The sequence below is a fragment of the Manis javanica genome, chromosome 3 (genome assembly GCF_040802235.1).
Source record: "Manis javanica isolate MJ-LG chromosome 3, MJ_LKY, whole genome shotgun sequence".
Taxonomy (NCBI): Eukaryota; Metazoa; Chordata; class Mammalia; order Pholidota; family Manidae; genus Manis; species Manis javanica.
Genome location: NC_133158.1, coordinates 114,639,410 through 114,665,350, shown reverse-complemented (window position 1 = coordinate 114,665,350; position 25,941 = coordinate 114,639,410). Strand labels below are relative to the sequence as shown.

General features: G+C 36.0%; 1 protein-coding gene and 1 long non-coding RNA gene across 8 annotated transcripts in view; one reads left to right on the top strand and one right to left on the bottom strand.

Moving 5' to 3' along the window:
- Positions 1-5,979, bottom strand: part of LOC118973509 (uncharacterized) — a 29,623-nt gene extending 23,644 nt beyond the window's left edge. The window contains exons 1-2 of the long non-coding RNA XR_012129288.1: positions 5,671-5,979; positions 5,238-5,358 (exon numbers count right to left, since the gene is read on the bottom strand). This is a non-coding gene — a long non-coding RNA (uncharacterized lncRNA). The remainder of the gene's footprint in view (positions 1-5,237; positions 5,359-5,670) is intronic.
- Positions 5,980-6,097: 118 nt separating this feature from the next.
- OPA1 (OPA1 mitochondrial dynamin like GTPase) overlaps positions 6,098-25,941 on the top strand; it is a 97,721-nt gene continuing 77,877 nt past the window's right edge. For 2 of the 7 annotated variants that reach the window (XM_037024161.2, XM_037024160.2), the window contains exons 1-7: positions 6,100-6,321; positions 14,573-14,891; positions 15,552-15,648; positions 17,362-17,469; positions 17,958-18,011; positions 18,675-18,742; positions 25,658-25,768. In XM_037024161.2, the coding sequence (XP_036880056.1) occupies positions 6,290-6,321; positions 14,573-14,891; positions 15,552-15,648; positions 17,362-17,469; positions 17,958-18,011; positions 18,675-18,742; positions 25,658-25,768 (789 nt within the window). In that variant the 5' untranslated portion in view covers positions 6,100-6,289. Of the gene's footprint in view, positions 6,322-14,572; positions 14,892-15,551; positions 15,649-17,361; positions 17,470-17,957; positions 18,012-18,674; positions 18,743-25,657; positions 25,769-25,941 lie in introns of all 7 variants that reach the window. The other 5 variants (XM_037024165.2, XM_037024167.2, XM_037024163.2 and 2 more) reach the window with 5 other exon arrangements.

Genomic DNA, 25,941 nt, shown 5'->3' with positions numbered 1-25,941 from the left:
ACAAAAAAAATGCATATATATGCATAAATTTATTGTAAATTTTACTAGAAATAAGTGCTTGATTACTTTGATTACTATCTATTTAGCAAAGAAGTTGCTCACATCATCAACCTATGAGCTTAGATCTGATGTGAGGACATCTAAGAGCTGAGATCCTTAGTTCTGCAAGGACTGGGACCACCACTGTTTTGTTCACCATTGTCAATACTGTACCATGTAGTTGCAGCATGTATGAATTAGAATGCTGCTGAACATATATTTATGGAAAGTATCAGTTGGTATTTTTCTATATATTAATAAGAGAAAAGTGAAACAACAAAGACATAGGTTAGAATTTAAATAATCTGAGATGATGTGCAAGACTTCTTTACTAAATCAGGTAATAGTTTTTAAATACTGGAAGAATATTTCCTCAATTTTTTATGCTATTCATAAAGGCATCACCACAACATATTTTTAAATTTAGCTGGCAGTATTATCATTTTTCCATTATTTTCTTAAGACTAAACAATCAAGAAAATAATAAATCAAGCCCTGACTGGTAGTATTTGCTGGTGTCTATGGTGTAAATTGTGCCACCACAACTAATTTCAAGCTACCAGCAAAATGTCACTGGAGGTAGATTTGGGAAGAGATACACATAGCACAGTATTACACAGTATATCCATCATAAAGATACAACAGATGTAACCATGTGATAGAAAATAGTTCTTTATAATTAGTGGTCATAGGCTATGTCTGGAGTCTCCCAGATTCCTAGTCTTCACCATCCTTTGAATCTGATGTATCTGTAGTTTCTGATCCTGCTTAGGTGGGTGGAATCTTTTCAGGGGCTGACACCCCTCAGAGGTCTTTCTCCCAGGTGTGGGAGGGCTAGTTAAGAAAGAACATTCTTCTCTTTCTGGTCTCTAGGAATCTCTACTCTCCAACTTTTGTTTCTGCAAAGCCTTCTATCTACTCTAGTCCCCATGGCAAAATCCTAACACTGCACTGGCTAGGAGAATTCATTCCTTGACTATTCCATCTTCTGGTGGTCACTGGCACTCCTTGGCGTGTAGTTGTGTCACTCCAATCTCTGTCTGTGTCTTCACACTGCCTTCTCTTCAGTATGTGCAAACTCTCCCTCTTAAAAGGATATATATAATAAAATTTAGGGCCCATCTAGAATAATCTCCCCATCTCAAGATCCTTAAGTTAATAACGTCTATGAAGACTATTTTTCCAAATGAGGTAACATTTACAAATTCTAAAGATCATGACCTGATATCTCCACAGGTTCTTTTTTAAGAATATAAAAACACAATTTTTAAAAATATTGGCCTTGTTTTCTGAGACTGTCCTTAGCTCATGAATTATTTCCAGTGTTTTTTTAAATTTATTTCTTAGGGTTTTCAATGCAAACAATCAAGTTCTTTGAAAATGTTGTGCTTTACATTTCTTTTTCTTGCATTACTGCACTGCATGTAACACATATCGTCTTAAAATATAACATTATAAAATAATAGGATTTAATCATTTATTAACAATTTCAAATTCTTGCAGTTTCATAAATATTAATATGACTTAATTTCATTTTTATAAAGATAACTCTCAAATCTATACTGTAAGCCTTACCTCATTCTGGAATTTCAGGACTAGATTTCTAAATAACTCAAGAGATTTTTCCACCTGGATAACTCATTAGTATCTCAGCATTAATCAATTCAAAGCCAGCATTATCATCTCCACCCCAAATTAGCTCCCCTGCATCTGTGACTACCACTGTCACTATTGATTCATTATGACTTGAAATCCCACTCATATTTGATTGCCTCCCTAATTCCTGCACTTAGTTTTCTATTGCTTTAAATATTCAGAAATATCCTCTCGATCTCTCACCTCTATTCCTCTCTATAGTGTAGTTTAGACCCCTTAAACTTGACTTTCTCAATAGCTCTTCATCTAGTCTTTCTGACTCTCAGGCTATCTCTTTACAAATTAACCCTTTTACGTTTTTCCAGAATTATCATTCTTAAGCCCACTATTATGCGATAGTTCCTCCCTGCAACACAACTGCTACCCCTTACAGCATGTACTTCCTCACACTGTTTATTTTTCATATGTTTCTCTTCCTAACCAGACCATGGTTACTTGAGAGCAAAGAGTGGGTTTTACTGTTTTTTTTAATATCCCAGACCAGGATTCATAGGGAATGATTTATAAATGCTTGTTGAGGATTATGCCATGCTATTCTGAGGAGTGGAAAGAATCTGATAATGATAAGAGTGCAAATATATGTGATTAGCAAGTTTTCGTCTCCTGGAAACCAGGAAGAGTGCTGTGTCAAGGAACTTGGCCATCTCCCAGCTAGAAATTTGGAAAAGCTCCTACTGTAAAAATTTAAATACAAAGAACTAAGAAAAAATACAAATATTTTAGTTTCTATAATAGTTCTTATTACATAATAATACACAATTGTTAACCAACTGTACTGAAATAAAATTGTCTATTTCACTCATGACTCACCATCTTCAAGTCCCTCCAGACCCTACCTGTAAAGGAAAAGCAGTCTTCCTGTTTCTGTTCTCAGTACTCTGAATATTCTCCTGCACTCCTGATACTTACAGTCACTGAATGTGTGGGGAAGGAGTAGTTCCCTTACAACAAGCAATTTTCAGATTCTCCAGATACTGGCTGGGGGTCCTATAATTTAATTAAATCCTGACACTATCCACTTGGAAGTAACATCAGATCCCAGAGGTTAAGGGCTCAGTCCCACATGACTGGTCCCCAACCCCCTCACTTCACATGCTAATTACAGGTCCAGGTTGTTACCACTGGCTATAAATCAAAGGTTTGTAGACCCCTTCCTTGAGTTTGATTAATCTACTAGAGTGGTTCAAAGAACTCAGGAAAATAGCTTACTATAGTACAAATGTATTACAAAGGATATGAAAAGATATGAATGAATAGTCAGATGATGAGATCCCTAAGGAAAGTTCTGGAAGGGTCCCAGGAATGGGAATTTTTGTCCCCTTGGAGTTTGGGTGCATCTTCCTCTTAGCATGTGGATGCATTTTTTAACAAACCTGGAAGCTCTCCAAACCCTCTCCTTTTGGGTTTTTATGGAGGCTTCATTCCATAGGCATAATTGATGAAGTCATTGGCCATTGATGATTAATTTGACCTCTGGCCCCTCCCACCTCTCCAGAGGTGGGGAGATGGTGGGGTGGGGCTGAAACATACACTCCTCTAATCACAGGATTGGTTCCTCTGGCATCTAGCCCCATCCTTAGGAGTCTTCCAAAAATCAACTTATTAACATAAATTCAGGTTTGTTTGAAAGAGACTTGTTATGAATAACAAGCCACTCCTTTCACCTTTATCATTTTGGAGCTATGTGGAGGATAAAAACCAAACATAACGAAAGATACCTCTTCTAATCACTTAGGAAATTGGGGAATTGTGACCCAGGAAGGGGGTCAAAGACAAACCACACATTTCTAATTATAAATCATAACATCACACTGCCTTTCACCAAGGTTCATCAACTTAAATACTTTCTGGGTCAGGCATGTAAGATGAATGAGTAATGCAGGTGCTTTGTTGTATAATGTCATCTTAAACTGTATTCTTTCAACACCACATAATTTACTTGCATAGTTATGTTCTTCACTTTTGAAGAAAAAAAAGCTCTCTTTTGTTGTTTTGGAAACACTTGACCTTCTCAGTCTTTCATTGTTTTACTTTTGATCTAATTTAACTAGTTCCTTTTCCTCTTGATTTTATTAAGGAAAATAAAAGAACAAGCTTCATGATAAATAGTAATTGATTACTCTTCAATTTCAGAAAGACTTTAGGAAGGAATGCAAACTGCTGGAGAGAGCATGCATATCTGAAGGAGAGAACCGCCACTTGGTTTCTTGTTCAAACTAATTTTTTTTTGCACATAGAATAGAGGCTTGATATCAGACCTTCTGATATTTTAAGAGAGGCCAGAATTTTTAAATGTGAAATTGGCAACAAATCTAATATTATTTATAAAACACTGTAGGCCAACACAAGAAAACAAAACAGGACTGGGATGATTTGGCAGTTTGATTGCCACAGTATTTTGCCCTTTTTTTCTCATGTGATCCTGTATATTGGAGATTGCTCCTTATCAGTACAAAGAGATCTAACTCACAGGCTTTCACAACTAGTAGGAATATAATTTATTAAGCTCCTATTTATGGATATTTATGCTGTTAAATTAAGTAAACAAGGAGGCCATTCGACTGAGATGGTTCTAATGCCTAGGCAGTGTACTAAGCAAACCAAAACCTGAGGCTTTAAATGCCTCAAGGTTAATAAATCAATACCTAAAACAACCTAGCTAAACTAAACAACCAACTAGACTTTTGCAAAGAAGGCAACCATTTAAGCTACAGCCAATTTCCTTGCTTTGTTTCCATGTCTTCTCTATAAAAGTAGTGCTCCTAGCTTCTGCTTACAGAGGACTCCTAACCACTTCTGGCTTGACACTGACTGATTCTAACCAATTTTTGATCAGATAAACTTAAAATTTGAAATATGCTTTAGTTTATCTTTTAATTTTTAACATTATTGATGCCAATCTTTTGCTATTTCATGCAATGCAGAAATAAACATCATGCATACATCTTTACACACTGGGAATGATTCGTAGGCTAAATGCCTGGAAGTGAAACTGAAAAACAATGGCTTTGAAAAATGTAAAGATGACCCAAAAATGAAAGGGATTGCTATTATACAGTTTTTCTTCTTCTTCAAACAACTGGAAAGCAACAATAACAATGGAATTTTTGCACAACTCTACAATTCTGGAAAGAGCTAGTTTGCATAGTTTGTATACAGGTCAGTAGAGCAACTTTCTATCTGGACCTGCCATTAAAACAGTCACAGCAGTAAATACAATAAAATTCCCTGAGTTCTGTATTTGGGAAGTTTACAAGTTTACAATGGCTGGGTCTATACTAGTGTTGTTGTGAATGGTTAGATACAAACTTACGATGCTGATGATTAAAAGAGTTTTTATTTATGCTTTGCATGTGCGGGAGTGGTGCCCTTTAAGTGAAGAAGGGGCACAGGGGCCTTTGATTATGGTTCTGGCCGCTAATGGACTTCATTACCTTTCACAGGCCACATCCCCTTTATGAGACCCAGTTTCCTCACAAAACAAAATGATAAGGATTAGTAGGAAAAAGGGTATTTAAAGTCACAGAACTGACTTAGATTACCTAGGGAGAGAATGAAGATACAGGAGGGAAGAGGCCCAGAATCTCTGATATCTGGAACCCTCCAACGTTGAAAGGTCTGGGAGAGGAGGAGCCAGCAAAGAAGACTGAGGAACAGCAGCCCCTGGAGAAAAAAAGAGAATGTGATGTACTGAAAGCCAAGACAGGGAAGCCAACGAAAAAGTGCTGAGCCCCCAACACTGAGCGGAATGCTGAGAGGTCCAGTGACCACGGGCAATATGGGATTGTTGAAGACCTTAACACGAGCCCTTTCACCAAGTTAGTGAGATTCAAAGATGAAAGCCGGTTAAGGAATGAATGAACGGAATCACTTTTGATGTCTTCATATACGCACAAGCTTATTCCAAACCCATAACTGGCCTAATCTCCTCGAGGCCCTCTCATATCTGATCTTCAGAGATTCTAAAGCACTTACCCTGTCCATGACTTCTCCTGCTGCCTCTCAGGATTGTTCTAAGAGTATTAAAGTGCTTTGTAAACAAAGACGCTGAACAAAAGTGGGGCAACGGGGAAACCTTTGGTTTTTATCATTCTATTGCTCCATTACTGCACGCATTTTGTACTCGCTTGGGTCTTCCATGCTCCCTCAACACCTAAATTTCCCTAAATTCGTAGCCACCAAGTGAGAATTTATCATTCGGTATTTCACACTCCTCACCCAGTCCCAGCCCACCTCTCAAACCACCCTTTCTCCAAGTCTTTAAACTGGGACATGCTCATTTCGAAAGCCTACCCGGAAACAGAGCGCTGTGCGAGGAAGTGGGAGGAGCGCACTCACTAGTTCTTCGCGGACCGTTTGTGCTGCCCTGCTAGGAAGGGTTGGCGGGTGGTTGTTTTCCCGACGGACCGAGTACGGGTGCCTGGCGGGCTCTCCCGGAAGTCCATGAGCCACTGGGAGGGCCGCAGTGGCTGCTGTGTGCCCTTGTTGCCGAGGGCCTCTTCCTGGGTCATTTCTGCAGAAGAGCTGGACTGAGGCTGACACCGAAGTTCCCGCGTGGCGGTCTCCGCCCTTGTGTGACCTCCTCGCCGGCAGAATGTGGCGACTATGCCGGACCGCCGTGGCCTGGTAAGTGCATGCTCGACCGGCCCCGTTATTTCTGGGGCCTCCGAAAAACGGGCTGCCCCATCATCACTATCTCCAGAATGCACACATAACTCTCAGGTCAGGCGGAGGGCGGTAGGAGGATTCCTTGGTATTTTTGAGGACCCGTAATAACAGGAGCCCCGACTGGGCTTACCTGAGGTGCGGGCTCCAGTACTGCCCCTTGTCCCTGTTCCTATGCCACTCGAAGATTCCGGGCGCTTTTCATTTCTGTGCCTGTCTCTGTTGTCCTTTTGTTCCTGCCCCTTTCACCTTTCTGTCCTCATTGTTATTTCTGTCTCCGATTGCTTCTCTTTCTACCCTCCCCAGTCTCTGGCTGTATCCTTGTGTTACTCTTTCCGTGGCTCTCTTAATTCTATCTTTTTCTTCTACCTCCACGCCAGGCGTGGGTATCGTCCTAATCCCGAGATGAAGGGGATTCTGCCTCTTTTCTTTCCCTAGTCCTCTGAGTGAACATACTTTGGAGTCAGAACTGGAGCAGTGACGCATATGATGTCAGAGTTGGTGACCAGAGATACCTCTTATAATAGTAGCTTTGCAGTGTTTAGGGAGGGAGACTTTTGAATGCGAAGTAGTGAGTCAAACCTGGCATGGTTTAATCCTAAATAGAAAATCATAGGAGCCTTTTTATTTTTTGGGTTACTATATGCATTTTAATGAGATTATTTTTGACTTTATACTCATAGTTGTGTTCTAGTGTCCTTAGACACTTTAAGGTTTAACTCATTGTTGCAGGCATTTGGTAAGAAAAAATAGCATCAAGCAAAGTTGGAAAAACATGGTTTTCCTGAATTAACCCTCTGAACACCTGTCTTTAATTTTTTTCAAAACGTTTTTTAAATGATGTAGGTAATTATAGAATTTCTAACAAATGGAACCCATTTGTGTTATGAAGGTTAACTTGAGTCTAAATTCAGAACTGTACAGCATGCAGTAGTGAAGAGTTTTAGTCAATTTGAATAATTGAATAATAATTTCCAATCTAATGGAATCATAATTTCTGCGTAAACCCTCAGACCTTCATACAGAAGTAAGTTACCACCTTTTTTTCCTACTCTTCTGTATTTATTTGGGGAACCATACCTAAGTTTCTTTAAATAAAAAGAGAAGAGATTTTGCAGGAAATAGCATACTTTACTAAAGCAGTTAAGATATGTAGGAAAAACTTTAATAATTAAGTTTAATAACTACTATTTGTTTATTCAATTGGGTGCTTTGGGCTAAATTGTTTCTAAAGCAACCATGGTTTCCATGGAATCATGGCTTATAAGTGTCTTGTGTTGATAGCACAGTTTGGCTACCTGCAGAAGTAGAGATGTGGCAGATCAGAAGCCTCAGCTCTGCAGATTGTCTTTTGCTGTAGTTCCTTTGCATATATGAAGGAGTACATTTAAATTCCTATTCTGTAACAGATGGGAATATAAACATTTTGGCAGGCACGTCAAAATATATGCTTATGGGCATGAAAGACCAATGACCCAAATGTTTAGATGCAATAAATGTTTGTGTGAAATTGTTGAAAAAACAAATAAATGGTAGGAAATGGTATACAAGGTAAAAGAGATGGTAGATAATTTTGGTAGGGGTGGGGAGGAGGAGGATGGGAAAACCTTATTTTGCATCACATTTGAACTTTAGTTTGATCAAAAAATAGAAGCCTGTTTTCAAAATCCTTTTCTTTCAGAGCTATGAAGGCATTGCTGCAGTTTTTCCTAGCATCCTTTGCTACTAATGCAAACTCTCAGGACAGTCTGGTTTCTGTGTGTTTGTCGGAATGTGGTTTTTCCCTTCATGAAAGCAATTAGGATCTTGGCCTTATTTTTAATTTCTCAAGGATTTGTCCAGGTGTGGGTCCTTTCCCTACCTCCATCTGGCTTGGTACTCAGTGGACCTTTTCTTCAGTTCTGGGAAATTTTTCTTCTCTTATTTATTGCCTTCCTTTCATTTTTCCTTTCCTTTTTGTTTTTAGATGCCTATTAGATAAATATTGGTCATTTAGATTTGTCCTTTATGTCCACGGTATCCAAAATATGATCTGTAGTCATCATCTGTTAAAAAAAAAAAAGTATGCATGTACCACGATATGTGTATATGTGTACTTATTTTTAAATCGTATATCTGTACCTCTGTACTAATTATTTATATTATAAATCTACCTAACATAGACCTGAAGGATGAGGTGCAAAAAATATTGTGTCTAGAAGCTTTGGTACTTTATTCTTGAATCCCAGAGGATCATTTTGTGCATTGCATGGAGTGCATTCCACTCCCCTACCCCCACTCTCACCCCATGTTGAATACCACTTCTCTGAGTTGTTCAACTTTTCTCTCATAGTTTCCACCATTTTTTTTCTAAGCTATATGGAGAATTTTCTTAATTCATTTTCTGGTGTTGCTATTCATTTTTTAAAAAAATATTGGCCATTATAGCTTTAATTTCCAAGAATTCCATTTAGACATTTATTAAGCTCTTAAACACATTTAATTCTATAAACTTTTAGTGTTCTTCAGTGGCTATTTTTAACAACCACCTGCTATTATTTTGTATTTGCAATATCTTTAGGAAGCCTCTGAGAATTATAACTTCTTATTTCTATTTTCTCTAGAGTTAGTATTATTTTTCTTGGTCTTCATCTTAAGATCTGCTGCTGGTTTTCTACAAGAGTCTGGTTATCTAATATTTAAACATGAAGGACTGATTGACAGAGATGCCTTTTGTGGGTTACCCCTGAATGAGAAAGCTAATTTAACAAACTGTTTTAGGTGTATGACATATCATCTAGCAGGCTTCATTTTAGGTCTTTAGAGAGTGGGCAGGTGATCTGATCTCATCCAAATGCCAGTATTGTTGGGGCTCACAGTGGGAAGAACACCTCATTCAGTTCCTCACTCTCTCTAGGAGCCCTTAGCTTTTCACTGCTAGATTGCTCATACTGGAGGAAGTGTTGTTAATACTCAGCAGCACTGGAATGGTGTGGACGGTTACCTACACCATCTTTCCCTAGATAGTGCTTCAGTAAACTCAGCTTCTTCTTTCACTTTCTTACCCATGTCTCAAGAGAATCCTTTTGTGAAAACAGTCTCTCCTAAATGAGCATCAGTATTTTAGAGCATCATAGTGTATTGGAATTTCTAGAAGTGATTCTTGAAGATGCCTTTCCAAGTAGTAGGATTTTACTTTGAGTCAGTATCTCTTACAGGGGAGTAGTGGTGGAACATGTAGTTGCTGACTTGGGCCACCATATACTCTATCCTTGTCTCTGCCCTTACCCTCACCTATTGTTGCCACAATTGTAGAAATAGGAACTTTTGAGGTTGGAAGTAAAAGGAAAAGAAAGTAATGAATAGTCAAAATTCCTTAGGGATGTGACCATTCAGGCCTGGAATTCATCTATTTGGATAAATAGCTGACCCTTCAACAGTGTGGTCATTAGGGTCAGTGACCCCCATGCAGTCACAAATCCATATTTAACTTTTGACTCCCCCAAAACTTAACTACTAATAGCCTACTATTAACCTGCAACCTTACCAATGACATAACCAGTTGATTAACACAGTTTGTATATGTTTTATATAATGTATTCTTCCAATAAAGTAAACAAGAGAAAAGAAGGTGTTTTTCTCGAATTGTCACAAATCTCCAAAAAATTTTCCAGTATGTTTTTATTTTAAGAACTTATGCATTTATTTGTTTTACGTTTTTATAAATTACATATATAAGTTTTTATATATAAATATTTTAAGAATTTATGACTCATGCAGTTCAAATGCATGTTGTTCAAGGGTCAACTGTATATTTATTTAACTTCTTTCTAAAAAAAGAAAAGAACTTTTGAGGGTTAAAGGGCAATGTTAATGGAAGTTAGTGATATTAAGGTGAAATGACATTTATTGAGCACTTACTCTGCTTACTCTGATGTTGTAGCTCAGTTCTTTCACTTTTATTTTTTGGCTATTCTCCCAGTAACATGTACATTCAGCAAATTTAGCGAGTGTCTACTATTTGTGAGGCTTTGGGCTAGACTTTAGAAATTAAATAGTAAGCAAAACAGACAGGACCCTGACCTTATGAAGATTGCACTTTATTCTAGAGATAAATATCCAATAATTACATTATTATATAATACAGATTTTATAAGCACTGAAGGAAAAGTACAGGGAGACGAGAAATGTAGCAGGGTGGCCTGAAATAGAATGAAGGCTCAAGGAAAGGGGGGAATGCTTGAGGTGAAACTGATTGGGCCAGAAGTTATCAGGAGGAGCAGAGGTTAAGTGGGTAGAAGGGTTGGTCCAAGAGCAGTGAGGATCAAAGCCTGGAGGCAGGAAGGCATGTGGCCCAGTCAAGGAACTAGGTGCACACTGGTCTGGGTGGAACTCAGAGGTGAGAGGGAAGGTGGCAGGGTACAGACTAAATATGACTTTAGAGACCAGGAATTTGGCTTTTATTCTAAATGCAAGAGGAGACATTCAGGAAATTTATGCAGGTAACAGTGATCAACTATATTTCAGTAGACTGCTCTGCTCATATTGTGGAGAAAACCAGTTGTAGCAGCCCATGTAAGGGATGGTAGCGGAGATGGGAGAAATGGAAGATTTGAGATCTGATTGAAAATGTAACGAATAGAACTTGAGGACAAGAAGGGTATCAAGAATGATCCCGGTTTGTGAATTATGTTACTGGTGATTTCCTGAGACGGGTTGTACTGGAAGAGGGCCAGGGTTTGTGGGGAGGGTAAGGAGAGATACCACCATTTGAGACATCTTGAATTTGAGGCCCCTTTTTGATAACCCAAGTGTAAGGGATCTGGAACTTAACTATTTGTATTAGGCATAAATTTAAGAAACATGGGTGTGTAGATGGTAATTGAGAAAATGGGTGTGGATAAGATTGCCTAGGAAGAGCATATAAAGTGAGAAGTTGGTTTAGATGTAAGCCTGAGGAGCTCCCAACTTCTAAAAGGTAGTTGGGGAGGAGGCAACTGAAAAGGAGTGGCCAGTGAGGTAAGAACAGAACTAGAGACTGCTCTGGAAAGAGGGAGTTCCACCAGTGAGGAGGTGTCAACCTTGTCAGATGCTGCTGAGAGAGAAAATGAGAACTGAGAAATGTCCATTGGTAGCCTTGTGGGGACTCAGTAGGGTTGTTTCACTGAAGTGATACAAATGGAAATCAGATTGGCTTAGCTTTTAATAGAGTAGCTAGGGCAGAGAAACTAGGGGTCTTTTTTTTTAGTCTTTCCTTTAAGTTGAGAGAAACTTGCGATTCCAGTAAAGGCAGGAGGAGAGAGGGACAGAGATTTGCTTTTAAGTGCTTGCTGCAGTCTTACAGGTGCTGTGGGGTGAGGGGGAGCTAGAAGAGGGTATAGATACAGTAGGTGAACAACAGCATGTTTCCTTGCTATGGCTTGTATTTTCTCCATGAAGTAGGGGGCCAGGGTCATCTGAGAGGTGGAGGAAGTATGGGAGGTGTTGGAAGTTAGAGGAGAGTAGAGAACGTCTGAAACAGTCCTAGCAGAGTGGAAGAATGAATTGACAAAGAAATGAAGTAAGATAGTCAGGCAGTCATGAGGGCCTAGGCTAGATGTCTGTCCAGTTGGATGAGATTTTCTTCAGTAGTGCTTCATTCCCTTGATACAGGCAGAAAGAAAAGTGATAATAAGGTTCGCCCAACATTTGTATTTTGCCACACAAATGAAACAAAGTTAGAGGGCAAAGGAGTCTAGAGTATTTGCAAAAGAGTATTGAAAGTATGAACCAGGGAATTGAAGGTAGGTTAAGTGGATAAGTAGGTAAAACAGAGATTAATAGATAAAAAGATGAAAGTGTCAGTAACTTGGTTGTTTCACTAGGGTCGAAGATTATGATGAAAAGGGATTATGGTCCAAGAATATAGCTATTATCCCTTTTAACATTAAAAACTGAGTCTTTGGTGAGTTCATAATTTGCCTTTGATTGCACAGCTAATGAAAGTGAAGCTGTCACTGGAACCAAAATTCATCTGGCACTAGTATCTTCCTGTGTTTTCTCATGCCGAAGAGAGAAGTCTGTGCTCTTCAACTCTTTATAAGGGTGCCAAGCTCATCACAGGGGCTCCACCTGTATGACCACATAGAAGCCAGTTCACCTCCCAAAGGCCTCACCTCTCTGTACTGTTACACTGGGGATTAGACTTCCACATACGAATTTTGCAGCTGGGGGACACAAACATTCAGTTCATAGAACATTGCCTTTAATACATTCTTTCATTACTGTTTAGTTAATCTACTCAGAAACTTTCAGTGTCTCCCTGTTGCCTACAAGGTAACTCAGCCTGATGATCGGTGGCTCTATAGTTTCTTTCTTAGGCCACCTCTCCAATTTCACCTCCCACAGTGAACCTTCTTTGTCAGTTCTCTGGGTCTCTTTGCATTTCATTATTTCACTTCCATCCCTCTAGCTGAATTACTTTCTCCATTTTTGACTCTTCACTTCCTACCTAACTTTTAAGTTTATTTTGTCTGGGAAATTTTCACTGACTACCTCAATGCCTAGGGATCACTTGTTTTTCTGTGAACTTATCACTTACTGTCTCTACTGCTCCTTTGACATGGAGGCAATTGTTTTAATAATTTTCATATGTGTATAATTACTGGGTGGAGCCCATTTTGAAGCTAAATGAAAGATTTTGCTTTTTATATGTCCTGAGTTGAGGTCAGGAGACTTTTATTTCTTGGATAATTAAAGAAAACAGGAGCTTACTTTATAACATGGGAGAAATTATGATTTATCTTGGAGTCAGAGCTTTTAAAAGATGTACAGAATGCCTAGCAACTTCTAAAAAGAAGGTAAATATTTTTGTAATTGCAAATAACCTTCACATGTAGAATTATAAATCACTAGTGTGCCTAAACTGTAACATTTATTTTTTCCTATTATTAAATCCTGTTTCCCTCACATTTCCTGAGTTAGAAGATTCCTATAGAGTCTTGAATCAGAGGAAGGTCCAGTGTCTTCCCTGAGGGTTCCAGAGCAAGTGGCAGGTGTTCCAAAAAGCCACCCTAGCCTCCTGTTTGGAGTCACACCTGTCTTTTGCATCCACTGCTTCCCAGGCTTTACCCACTAGTGTATCTTGTGGAAAGAATATGGGCTTTACTGTCAGACTGACCTGAGTTTCAGTCTCTCTTCCACCATTTCCTAGTCATGGTACCTTAGGCAAAACACAGTTTTTTAAAAGGCAAATTGGTAAAATATGGATACTTACCTTACCAGGTTTTTCTGAAAGTTTAGGGCAGCATTTGTGAAAACATCTAACACTAATACCTGGCCCTTAGCCTTTTCCCTCACTATTCTTCTTCACATCACTGTATCTGTGTTCCTTGAGTCCTTTTAGTTAAGATGTTCTAGTCCTATGTGATTAAATGAATTAATATTTTCAAACTATTTAGAAGTAAGCATGATGAATGTGTGTTGAATAAAATAATCAGGCATATGGTTGCTTGTGATAAACTTTCATTCTTTGCCAGTAAGGGGAAGAGGGAAGAGTTCAGGCAGTAACATGTACAGTTAGATGCTCTTTTCTTTTGTTTGTTTAGCTGGTTGGTTGGCTTTTTATTTGTTTTTGCTATTTTCATTTTCTGGGAAAGCAGGTGCCTGAGGTGTTAATTATTTTTCCTTATTTTCCATTCCTGGGCTCTCTCAGGATCGTGAGACATAGATGAGAAGGCAAAGAATAGCTTTTCCAAGCTGCTGGAGTTTTTATGCTTGAAAGCAGAAGTTTGCATTTATTGTTTTCAACTTTACTGTCAGTGAATAAAATAAGTTAATAAAAGAAGCCTCCACGTTTTTTCTTTTCAGGTTCAATTCCTTGGATCAGGACCATAGCACACGTATAGTAAATTAGAGGATAGGCTCTGGAGTCCCATTTCCTGAATCCCACCTTTACTCCTTATATCAGTGTTACTTAGGCAAGCTACCTGTGTCTGTGTGCTCCCTTCTTCTCATTAGGTAACATGGGGATAGTACTACACTTCGATCATTTTAGCAGCAGGAGTAAGTGAGGTAGCACAGGCTGCAGCAGTGTCTGGCACACAGTAACTGTTCAGTGAACGTGAGCTGTTGGATGACAAAGTGTGGTTGGGCATGTGTGCACGTGTGCTTTTCCTTGAGCGTACTGCTCTTTCTCTGTCATTTCCTTTGCATTGTTACCCTGATCTTTTTCCCACACCCATTTTTCTTTCAGTGAGGTCTGCCAATCCTTAGTGAAACATAGTTCTGGAATAAAAGGAAGCTTACCATTACAAAAACTGCATCTGGTTTCACGAAGTGTATATCATTCACATCATCCTACCTTAAAGCTTCAGAGACCCCAATTCAAGACATCACTTCAACAATTCTCTTCTCTAACTAACCTTCCATTACGTAAATTGAAACTTTCTCCAATTAAATACGGCTACCAGCCCCGCAGGAATTTTTGGCCAGCGAGATTAGCTGCAAGACTCTTAAAACTTCGGTATCTCATATTAGGGTCTGCTGTTGGCGGTGGCTATACAGCCAAAAAGGTGAGTGTATCTTTCCAACTGCTTTTCTTTTTATTCCAGTGTGATTGTTTTAAGGTTTTATAGCATAAAGCTTTTCTTTAGTGCAATGGAATATAGTTGGATATTTAAGCATTTATTGTGTATCTCTCTACCACGTGCTAAATTGTTTTAGTGGTGCTAGAAGGAAAATTCTCTCTAAATCTTAGTTATAATTGTAGAAGATGGAAATGGCCTAGTGGAAGGTGCACTGGGCTGGAAGTGTGTACACCTAAGTTTGATTTTCAGCTTGCCATTTAGTTGTAGAGGCAGGAAGGTATGTGGCATGCTAACACAACCAATTCTTTGTGGCTGTGGGACCCAAGTGAGGCAAGCTTACTGACTCCTGGTCTTCCTTCTGTTTAACAGTGTTATTTAAAGCCATATCATGCAACCTATTTGTAATAGGAATATATTTTGAATTTTTACATTTTCCACACTTAGTAAAGGAACATTTATGTGTTTTATCTGCTTGCTTGCTAATTTGTTTTTAGAAGAGCTGAGGCCACTTTGTTTCTGGAAGTTTTGAACATACTATATTGCTCTTAGTAGATTAGCATGCTTTAATTAAATGAATTAATTTTAATTTATATTTTGTATGGCATTCAGAGCATTTGATTGGCATACTTTCTTATTTTTTATTAGACTTTCGATCAGTGGAAAGATATGATACCTGACCTTAGTGACTATAAATGGATTGTGCCTGACATTGTGTGGGAGATTGATGAATATATCGATTTAGGTTTGTATCATCCACATTAACTCTTTTCTTTGTCATATCTTTAGAAAAGAGAAATAGTTGTATTGAGATAGTTTCTTAACCATGAGTTTAATGTGTAGCAGTTCTATTTTAGTAATAAAAGTAATAAAATATCATAGAAAAAAATTGGTAAGGAATTATCCTTAGTCCATCACTTTAACACAACTGCCACTACCCTTATAGAGCATTTTCTTTTCATTGTGTATGTATACATGGTCAATACTTCAGTTTCCTTTTTAAAAATGATGTAGTCATAGTGAACATGTATTTCAGTGTCTTGTCCTTTTGTTACCTAATGTATTTGTCAGCACTTTCCATACTACCAAGTAGCCTTCCTAAACATCATTGTCACTGTTGTAGAGTGCTCCCCAGAACAGATCCACTGTGACCCCCTAACTAGGTCTTTTGATTGGATGCTTGATGACCTCTACTTTTGTAACCAGGTTCCTTAAATGCCTGCTAGTGTCCAGAGTAATTTCTCCCCAAAGTCAGCCACTATCCCCTCTTTCTAATAATAGGTAGTTGAGAAAAAAAGTATGTGTGAGAGCTCTAATTGCCAGTAAGTCATGGTATTCTTTTAAAAAAAAATTTGCAGGGCAGTGAAATTACTTCCCTCAGTCTCTCTTTTTAGACTTTGTCTTATTTCTTAGTTTAGGTGTTTGTGGGAGTGGAATTAATCTCTATTTAAACTTATTCATAGAAATTCTGAAAGATAAAACTGTACTGCATTGACCAAGATATTTGCAGAAAAAGCACTCCTTCAAAATATTTTTATAATATCCATGAGGAGAGCTTTTTCACTTAATACATTTGCCAGTACCACAGTGTAGTGGGTGAGAGCCTGGTTTCTGAAGCTGTACTGCCTAGGCTTAAACCTTGACTCCATCCACCACCTTTTTTGCTGTGTTCACAAGTCTGGTTACTTAACCTGTATGTCCCAGTTCCTCATTTGCAAAATGGAGTTGCTGATAGCTTTTCTCCATGGTTGTTATAAAGATTAGTCAAATTTAATGCTTTTATAGCACTTATAATATCTGACACATATTCTTACTTTTAGATTATTTGTTTTGGTCTCCCCCAGAGAAAATTAGAAAAAAATCTTCCAGTTCAAAAGACCCTGTAATGTACCAAAATTTGACAAAATTGCTGAGTGTTTGTCAAAAATAAATGCTTTGAGTATTTTGTAAATAAAGCTAGCAAAAATAAAATAAAAGCTTGGCTGAGGTCCTTAGATGGTTATTTGTAAATGGTAATAAGTATGAATCTTCAAAGGGAGTATGAAAGGAGAGAGAAAAATAAGGGAATTCTGTTCTTAAACTAGAACTGGGATTTCATCATTTTTTTTTTAGTTCAGGCCAGGTCCACAAGAAATATTTTTCTCTTGTTTTTTTTTGTTTCTTTGCCTCTTTGCTGACTTCCTCCCAAAAAGGACTTGTGATTCCAATCCAGTGTTAACATTGTTTCTTCTGTCTCAGGACTATTAGTTTATAAATCAAAAGTAGTGTCTAAACCATGTTTGGTAAGTCTTTTTTTTAAATTTCATGACTTGTAGAATATCAGAATAACGTTATTTCAGGTATCTGTAGCAGTTATAACAAGGAGAAAAATGGAAAATATTTAAATTTGATTAAATTTTATGAATACTTTAATAGTCAAATTCTTATTTTGAGAATTTTTAATTTTTGTCCTTTCCAGAGAAAATTAGAAAAGCTCTTCCTAATTCAGAGGACCTTGCAAAATTAGCACCTGATTTGGATAAGATTGTTGAAAGCCTCAGCTTATTGAAGGACTTTTTCACCACAGGTAAGGAAAGACCTGTGTTTGATCTCATTTAAAATGTCAGGAACCAGAGAGAAAAAATACTTAGATGTATTCATTTGTTTATTTCCATCTTCTAAATGAAAAGATTTATTACAAATGAAAAATTTTTCAAAAAAACAACAAAGTTTTGTTGCTTGGTGGTTTTAGTTTTTGTTTAGCCCAATAAAATGAAAATGTGCAGGAACTTAAACATGTTTTTAGCTTTTGTCAGAAAAAATTTTCACTTGTTCTTGACAAGTAGATGAGACTTCCTATGTGTTTGCTTTTCATACTTGGTTAAAGCCAATTTGGCTATTTTAAAACATTTAATTATGATGGGCCATAATAAGTAGAATTTACTAAGGTTAATCCTGGCATATTTGCCCAATTACTGCCATATCATGAGATAAATCTGAGGTCTCAGACATCTTTGTTTGCTCATTTCTGTTAAATTTTACATTTCTATTTCCCTTTCTGCTGATTTTTCACAGGTCACAAATTGGTTAGTGAAGTCATAGGAGCTTCTGACCTACTTCTCTTGTTAGGTGTGTAAACAGACATTTTTGCTGACCTTAATGTGCCTTTTAAATGCTTCTAATAAACTACTTGCCAATAAAATTGTAGCCCAGATTTATAATGCTGCTTATGCTGAATTCTAAAACTCCAGAACTATATTGGGCAAATTCATTACCCTTCAGGTAGAAATAATAAAATAATTATTTTGTAGGAAAACTAAAAATCCTAAAAGTGTCTCTATATTACAAGATTAAAGCTATTAAGAAAGTTTGCTTAACCAAAATATTTTCTTCAAATTGATCTGATTCTGATAATCGAAATGAAAAGTAATTTTAGTTTGTCTCATCTGTCCTGTCATAGTTGACATTTTAAACTTATTTTTTTGACTATACGTGGTCTGTAATGGCAGTGATATATGGCTGAACTGTAAGTACTCTCATGTAATCAAACATTGTCTTTTTATCGTCATATTCAGTGATATTTTAAAAAATAGGTTAAATATGTTCTATGATATATTTAAGAATTATCTGCATAGGTTACCAGTATATTCCTTAAAATAAGAAGAGTTTTCCAGGAAGTAATTTTTGCTCTAAAAATCCACTTCCCTTTTAATTGACTAGACATGATCTTGACTTTAGTTTAAGCTATTGACATCACTGGAGAATTTAAAGGACTCCGTATTTATCTTTAAGGTTCACCTGGAGAAACGGCATTTAGAGCAACAGATCATGGATCTGAAAGTGAAAAGCATTATAGAAAGGTAAGTATACAGGAAAATTCTTCATATAGGTAGTCTTGAAAGAACTGTAGAAGTTTTCATCTACTTGGAAGATTTGAAAATGCTAACATCTGAGGAGCAAATATAAAAGCATCTAAGTAGAGGTATTGTTACTAATCTTGGTGCAAAATTCAAGGTACTATACAATGGTTCTCAAAATGTAATTGGGGAAGCCCATTTCCATCAAATATATTGTGTGAAATAATTAGTTTTAAGGTCTTTCCCCAACAAAGAGTTTTATTGCTAAATATGTATGGGAAAAGCTGGTATAAATAAAACAAGCAGGGTGCTTTTCTTTTCCCTAGGATTTGTGAGACCTTAATATTCTCCTGTACATTGTGAATCTCCAAGAGAAGTCCAGAATATATAGAGTTTCCCAGATTTATTTATCAGTAGAGCCCCTTATCCATGGAATGTGTTTTAGGGACTAACGTTTCATGGCAAACACTTAGGGGAAATATTAACGGACTAGGAAAGGTCATTAGGGGATAAATTGATTCCATTACATTGATAGACAACAAAATTATGGCACTGTTTAGGGTATGTCAGTTTCAGTATATCCGTTGAAATCCTATGAAAGTTTTAGGAAAATTGCTGTTGTAAAATAAGCATTGCTTTGTTTATATTCATGTTAACCTGACATTTTCTTAGTCTTTACTTTTTCCATTTTTTGGAATTGGTTAAGAAAACTGATTCCTTGAAAGTTAAAAAAAAAAAAGTAATATCTAAATAAATAGGTATTTATAAAAAACATTCTGTGATATATTTTTAAAAATTTTTTATTAAGGTATTATTGATAATACACTCTTATGAAGGTTTCACATGAAAAAACAATGTGGCTACTACATTTACCCATATTATCAAGTCCCCGCCCATATGCCAATGCAGTCACTGTCCATCAGTGTAGTAAGATGCCACAGATTCACTGTTTGCCTTCTCTGTGCTACACTGTCTTCCCTGTGACCCCTGACACTATAATAACCCTCAATCCCCATCTCCTTCCTCCCAAACTGCCCTCCCACACCCCTCGCCTTTGGTAACCACTAGTCCCTTCTTGGAGTCTCTGAGTCTGCTATTTTGTTCCTTCAGTTTTGCTTCATTGTTATTCTCCACAAACAAGGAAAATCATTTGGCACTTGTCTTTCTCCACCTGGCTTATTTCACTGAGCATAATATCCTCCAGCTCCATCCATGTTGTTACAAATGGTAGGATTTGTTTCTTTCTTACGGCTGAATAGTATTCCATTGTGTCTGTATATGTACCAAATCTTCTTATCCATTCATCTACTGATGGACACTTAGCTTGCTTCCATAGCCTATTTCAGTAAATTAAAAGGCTCATCTGATTTGTAAATTAGCAGATTTCTATATATCAATTATAGTATATACAGGTGATAGGACCACTTAATATGGCTCCTTTTTTAGATTCAATAAGATTGTTGTGTTCTAGTGAAGATTAATTTGCTAAATGAGATATTTATTATCTGTGCTTCCGTTCTATCATGTTTCTGATTGGTTATAAACATCTCACAGAATTAAGAAATATGGTCATTCTGAAGGTTATAAGCACATTTATAACTTACAGAAAATATTTGAAAGACCTTTTAAAAGTCCAAATCATAAAAAGTAGTATTACTGTTTTAAATATAATTATTAGACAGTAATACATTAATGCTTTTCTTCTACTTGTTACTCCAATTCTTATTTGTGTGGCTTTACTTACGTTGGATCTCCCAGCTGAAATCTCTCTCTTCCTTTTCCTGTGCTTAATTCCTACTCATCATCAAAGCTGAGCTCAGTTGTCTCCTTCATGAATCCTGTAACTATTTTAGTTCCATTAATTATACTCTCTCAACATCTAAAACACTTGTCAGATGAAACACTACTTTGTCTTGCTTTCTTACTCTTTAATGGGCTATTTCTGTCACAAAATCCCTGTCCTCAGAACACCTAGGATAGTGCTGAGCTCTTAGTAAAATTGATTGATTGATTTAACTCAGTAAAAGAAAGGCTGATTTAATAAGGTAAATAAATTTGATTAATGCCAATGAGAGTGGGTCCAAAGATTTTTATGTAATACGCCTTTTTGCTCTGATTACCTGTGAATTTCTTTTGGTTGTCAACATTTGGCAACTACTAAAGAGAATAAGAATATGAGGATGGTACATGTACTTGGTATTCTGAATTGTAATGAAGCAGTATTGCTTAAGTAGAATTTACAGGATTTACATTTCTGGGATTCCTCATGCAGCAAATAATGTAGTAACTGGCAAAATTGAATTCTCACAACCAGCTCAAAATTCAGGAAACTTAGGTTTCCTGAGCAGCTAACAATCAGCAAGTGTATTTGTTTATATTCTTAGCCAGGAAGCCCAACCACCTGTGTACTGTAATATAGTAGATAGGAAACAGGGATCAGGAGAAGAAAAGCAGGGAAAACCTCTGAGGAAAAGAGAAAAGGCAAAACAGGAAACCTTATTTTATTTCTTTTTTTTTTTTTTTTTTTAGATAAGTATTTTTTATTGAAGGGTAGTTGACACACAGTATTACATTAGTTTCAGGTATTTTATTTCTTAATAAACACACTGTACTCTGTGCCTACAAAACATTAAATAGGTATATACTATTTATACTGTACTGGTTTTAGATATTAATATAAAACAGTGTATTTGGTAGAAATTGTAATATTGATAATAACTATTGGTAATAGCCTGATTTGTTCATCTCTTAAAATTCTTATTTGTAGAAATTGTCCAAATAGTAAAATAGGATATGGTATTTCTGATTTGGAGCAGAGCTAGTTAATCTAAGTGGAAAAACATATTTTCCTTTGATATCCAATAATAAACATTTTTTAGTTGGCTATAAATATCTTGAACAGAGTTAAGTATTACTGGGAAGAAAAAAAAAGAGGAAAGTAGTTCTTTTCACCAATCAAATAGCAGAATTATTCAAATTTTGAAAAGTTGTTTTATTGCCTAGGAATATTTTTTAAATGGAAGGGGGAAGGAGTCATCACTTCAGAAAGTTGTGTACTGGACCCAAATTACTTATAAAAGTAATAAAGCTGGGGTTGGCAAACTTTTCCTTAAAGGACTTGGTTGTAAATATTTTAGGTTTGCAGGCCTTACAGTCTCTGTGAGCCACTCAGCCAGCCTATAGTAGTTTGCCAACTCCTTCTCCAAAGAGTAATGTAAATATGCCTTCCAGTGTATTATAATATCACCATTTACATCTTTTAAATGTATGTTGAACCTGATGGGTTAAAGGCACTTTGGATACAAGGAGACCATAGTGTCACCAGAATGGCTAATCTGTTGTAGACTTTGGAGTCACACTGCTTGCATTCTGATCCTGCCCTTCCTGCTTTCTGAGCAGTGTGACCTTGAGCAAGTTCCTTAGCTTCTCTGAGTTTCTGGTTTCCTCCTCTATAAAAGGGGGAACCCTATCTGATAGGGTTAATGTGAGAATTATGTAAAGCCCTTAAGCATAAGATCTGGCACATAATTAAACTAAGCAAATACTGGCTATTGGGATGATGATGACAATGGCAGTGATCATTATTATCTTACACTTTGAATTGTTCCATGACTTAATAGTATGTTAATAGGTTTTCATTAATATCTTCCCCTTAATTTCTGTGGAGTTTATTCTGGGGATTGTAAAAAATGCAAAAATGGATTGAGGGTTGAGATATAGCTTATTTACAGAATAAGCATTTTTAGGAAACCCAGTTTGGATTTTATGCTAGAAACTTTGTGTGCATTATTAGGTAAAAGTAGGTTGTAGTTGATTCACAACAAACGTGTGCCAAGCTATAACATATCTCATGGGTCAGCCTTATTCTGGGTGCTAGGTATAAAAACAAGTAAGATATGGGCCCTGCTTTGCTATAATTTTTTTAAATACTGTTAAAAATATAATATTATATATATAAAATGTTAAAAATACAGGATTTTAAATGTATTCACATATGAATAACTTATAATTTCAAGATTATTTAAAATTTATCCTACCAAAATCATCAACTTCTAGGTTTTCACAGCATTTTCAGTTGATATTTTGGTTTTTGGAGTTGTCACTGGTTTTCTTGATCTGACATCATAATTTTTTTAATAATTGAGAACACTGTACCTGAAATATGAGATGAAGGGAGCTGTAGTATCAAATTGATAATAACCAGATGTTTAGGAAGTATATAATTTGTAGTACTTGACAATGATGATTGTTATTTATAATTATTATATTTTGTATAATGTGTATCACTTAAAAAATATGTGCTATTTCTTGGGAGAAGAATGTCTGAGCCGGGGAAAATATTTATTGGAAAAAAGTATTTTGTCCATTTAAGGAGTATGTTCGGCACAACAGGCACACACATTTCTTCACCTTCCTTATCCACATGGCCTTAGCCTAGCAGCTATAGAGCCCATCACTCAGTATTTAGGGTGGAAGTTAATGCCTAAAATTGGATAAGGGTAACCTCCTTTTAGTCATGTAGAATAGTATAAATAGCTTTTTCTGTGTCTAATTCATGCTTTCTTCCTACTTTTTTCAGGAGGTTAACAGTTAATTTCAACTACCTTCACATAACAGTGCTTCAGTAACAGACTTGGAAAGAAAGTGAGGTGTCACTAGAAAGAGGGTGTTTTCCTGTTATTTTAACAGTTATTAGAGTATTTATCATGTGATTTGTACATAGATATAAGAAGTAGATTAGGGTGAAGTATTTAAGCTGTAAGTAAAGAACCATGCAAGTGATGAGACCAGCACAGTTAAAAAATGTGGGATATTTTCTCACTGCTTTGGTATTTTATAAACTAGAATACTGGTGTTATGTTAATTAAAGCACAGGTATACTACTGTGTAAGGGAATTGTTTTGAGGAATAAATTATTAGAGAAAGTGTTTATGTTAAATGACCAATTGAATAAAAATAAGTTGGATGACTACTTTTTGCTTGTTTGTAAAGCAATGATACAAAAAACAAGAAAGGTGACATAAAAAATTGTGGCAATGATGAGGGCTTGAGTGGACATCGTCTTTCTTTAATAGATTTCTCATAAACCATAAAAGTATTTGTTTAAAAGATATGTCTTTAACAATAACTGCAGATTTTTATCAATACATTTTGAACTGTTGAATTTGGAAATGTTGAAATTTCAGTTATGTTACTTGCCACTTTGATGTCCTCTTGTCATGAAGAAATGTCAACTAGTTTCATCCTTTGATTTATACTAAGTTAACCAGTGTATTGTTGGCATAGCCTAATGTATTAAAACTAAGAAATCAAACAAAATAAAAATCTCCCAAATTATATGTTGATATTTTCCCTTAATTTAATTGCTTTACTATTAATACTAGCTTTTCTGTGTATTTATTTCTTTTCTGGAAAACTTCTGTATTTATTTAAGTCTCTGAGTTATATGAAAGTATTAAACCTATGGGTGAGCCTAGTAATTAAAACTTGAATATAATGTTTACCAGTATTTATTTTAAGAAACTTTCTAACTATCCAAAATAAAATATTTTGGGCAGTTATTTAAAAAAGCTCTGAAGGTATTTGAAACTCCTAATTTAGATTATTTCAATGAATGTCAGTTTTCCTCTTTTTATTTTTATCACTTCATAAATATTGAGCCCATTGTTCTCTAGAACACTTGCCAGTAACCTCATTCGTTGGAACTTTCAGGGTTTTTTAAGGTTTCTAATTGAGAAAATACTAAGCTTATCATAGTGTCAATTGTTAATTGCCTTTTCTCCTACATTTCCCAAGGTTGGTTATCTAATAGGTCAGCAGTTGAAAATACTGTACAAAAATGACATGTGTTTTAGTATCACGCCATGTGAATTATGATAAAAAATTGTACCAGATTAATAGTTCATGATTAGTAAATGGAATGAACTTTAAACATAGAAGTGATTATTTTATGCATAGGTACAAACTGTGTTTTTTTCTTTTTTAATTTTCATAGTAACTGTATTATGTCCATATTTTAATTATGTACTTTTATAGTACCTTTTAGTAATTAATATACTCTTGGTTATATTCTTCAAGGCTATTTGCATTTAATGTCAAAACAGCCCAAAGAAGGTGAAAATTTAAACTACTAATTTGATGTTATATTAAGTTAAAACACTACCTCAAGTATTTTTAATTTGCAAAAAAAGAACTCTAAGTTTTAGTCAAATAATTTTGTTTGCATAGACATGTAAAATATGAATTAATGTAAAACCTTGACTAATTCAATGTGCAAAAACTCAAGTTAATAGAATTTTGAGGGGCTGTAATCTGTAATTGAAGATACCATATCAAGGAAAAATATTTAAGAATAATAATTTAATAAGTAAATAAGCTATATTATGTAGCTTCTATTCAGTCTTTTGAGAATTATGGTTGAGAATTAAAATTTAGGCTTGTGAGATCAACAGTGTTAAAATCAATTTTGTTGTTTTCCCCATATGTATCAAGTCAGAAGCATATTGACAATTAAAAAATAAGGGCTGAAATATTTTTATTTTCCTGTTACAAGGAAATTTAGTTAACTACAGTGCCACCTTCCTTGAGCATTCCAGTTAGTGTAGGTGTTACTGTATATGAATATTATATATCTGGCTTGTTGCATTCAGCAAACAGTCACATTGCATTTTCCTTTTCACTTTTTAAACTATGCTGTTTTACAATTTCAGAGACATCTAATTTTCCGGAGGGAAAAAAAGGAAATGTGGTACAGAGTCCAATTATGTAGTGGCTATAAAGGAACATAAATAAGTTTTCATTTTTGTTGTAAATTATCCATTCCTCCCTAATTTACATCTGTTCCTTTCTTGTGCCTTTTGGTTTAACATTGTTCTCCTCCCCAATTTTCCTCTTCTTCTTGCTGTAAACTCATGGCAGGGTCTGCTTGGTGAGCTCATTCTCTTACAAAAGCAAATTCAAGAGCACGAAGAAGAAACGCGCAGAGCTGCTGGCCAATATAGCTCGAGCTATGCCCAACACAAGCGCAAGGTGATGGATGGTTTAAGGGGCTACTGATATGTTCATACTAACTAATCATTTCTGCCAAGATCATGTCACCTTGATCCATTCATGGACTCAGTTATTTTGAAAATAAATTTTTGACAAAGCAAAAATATGAAAGATACATAATACAGATATGTAAGTTTCCTGGAGTGGGCAAA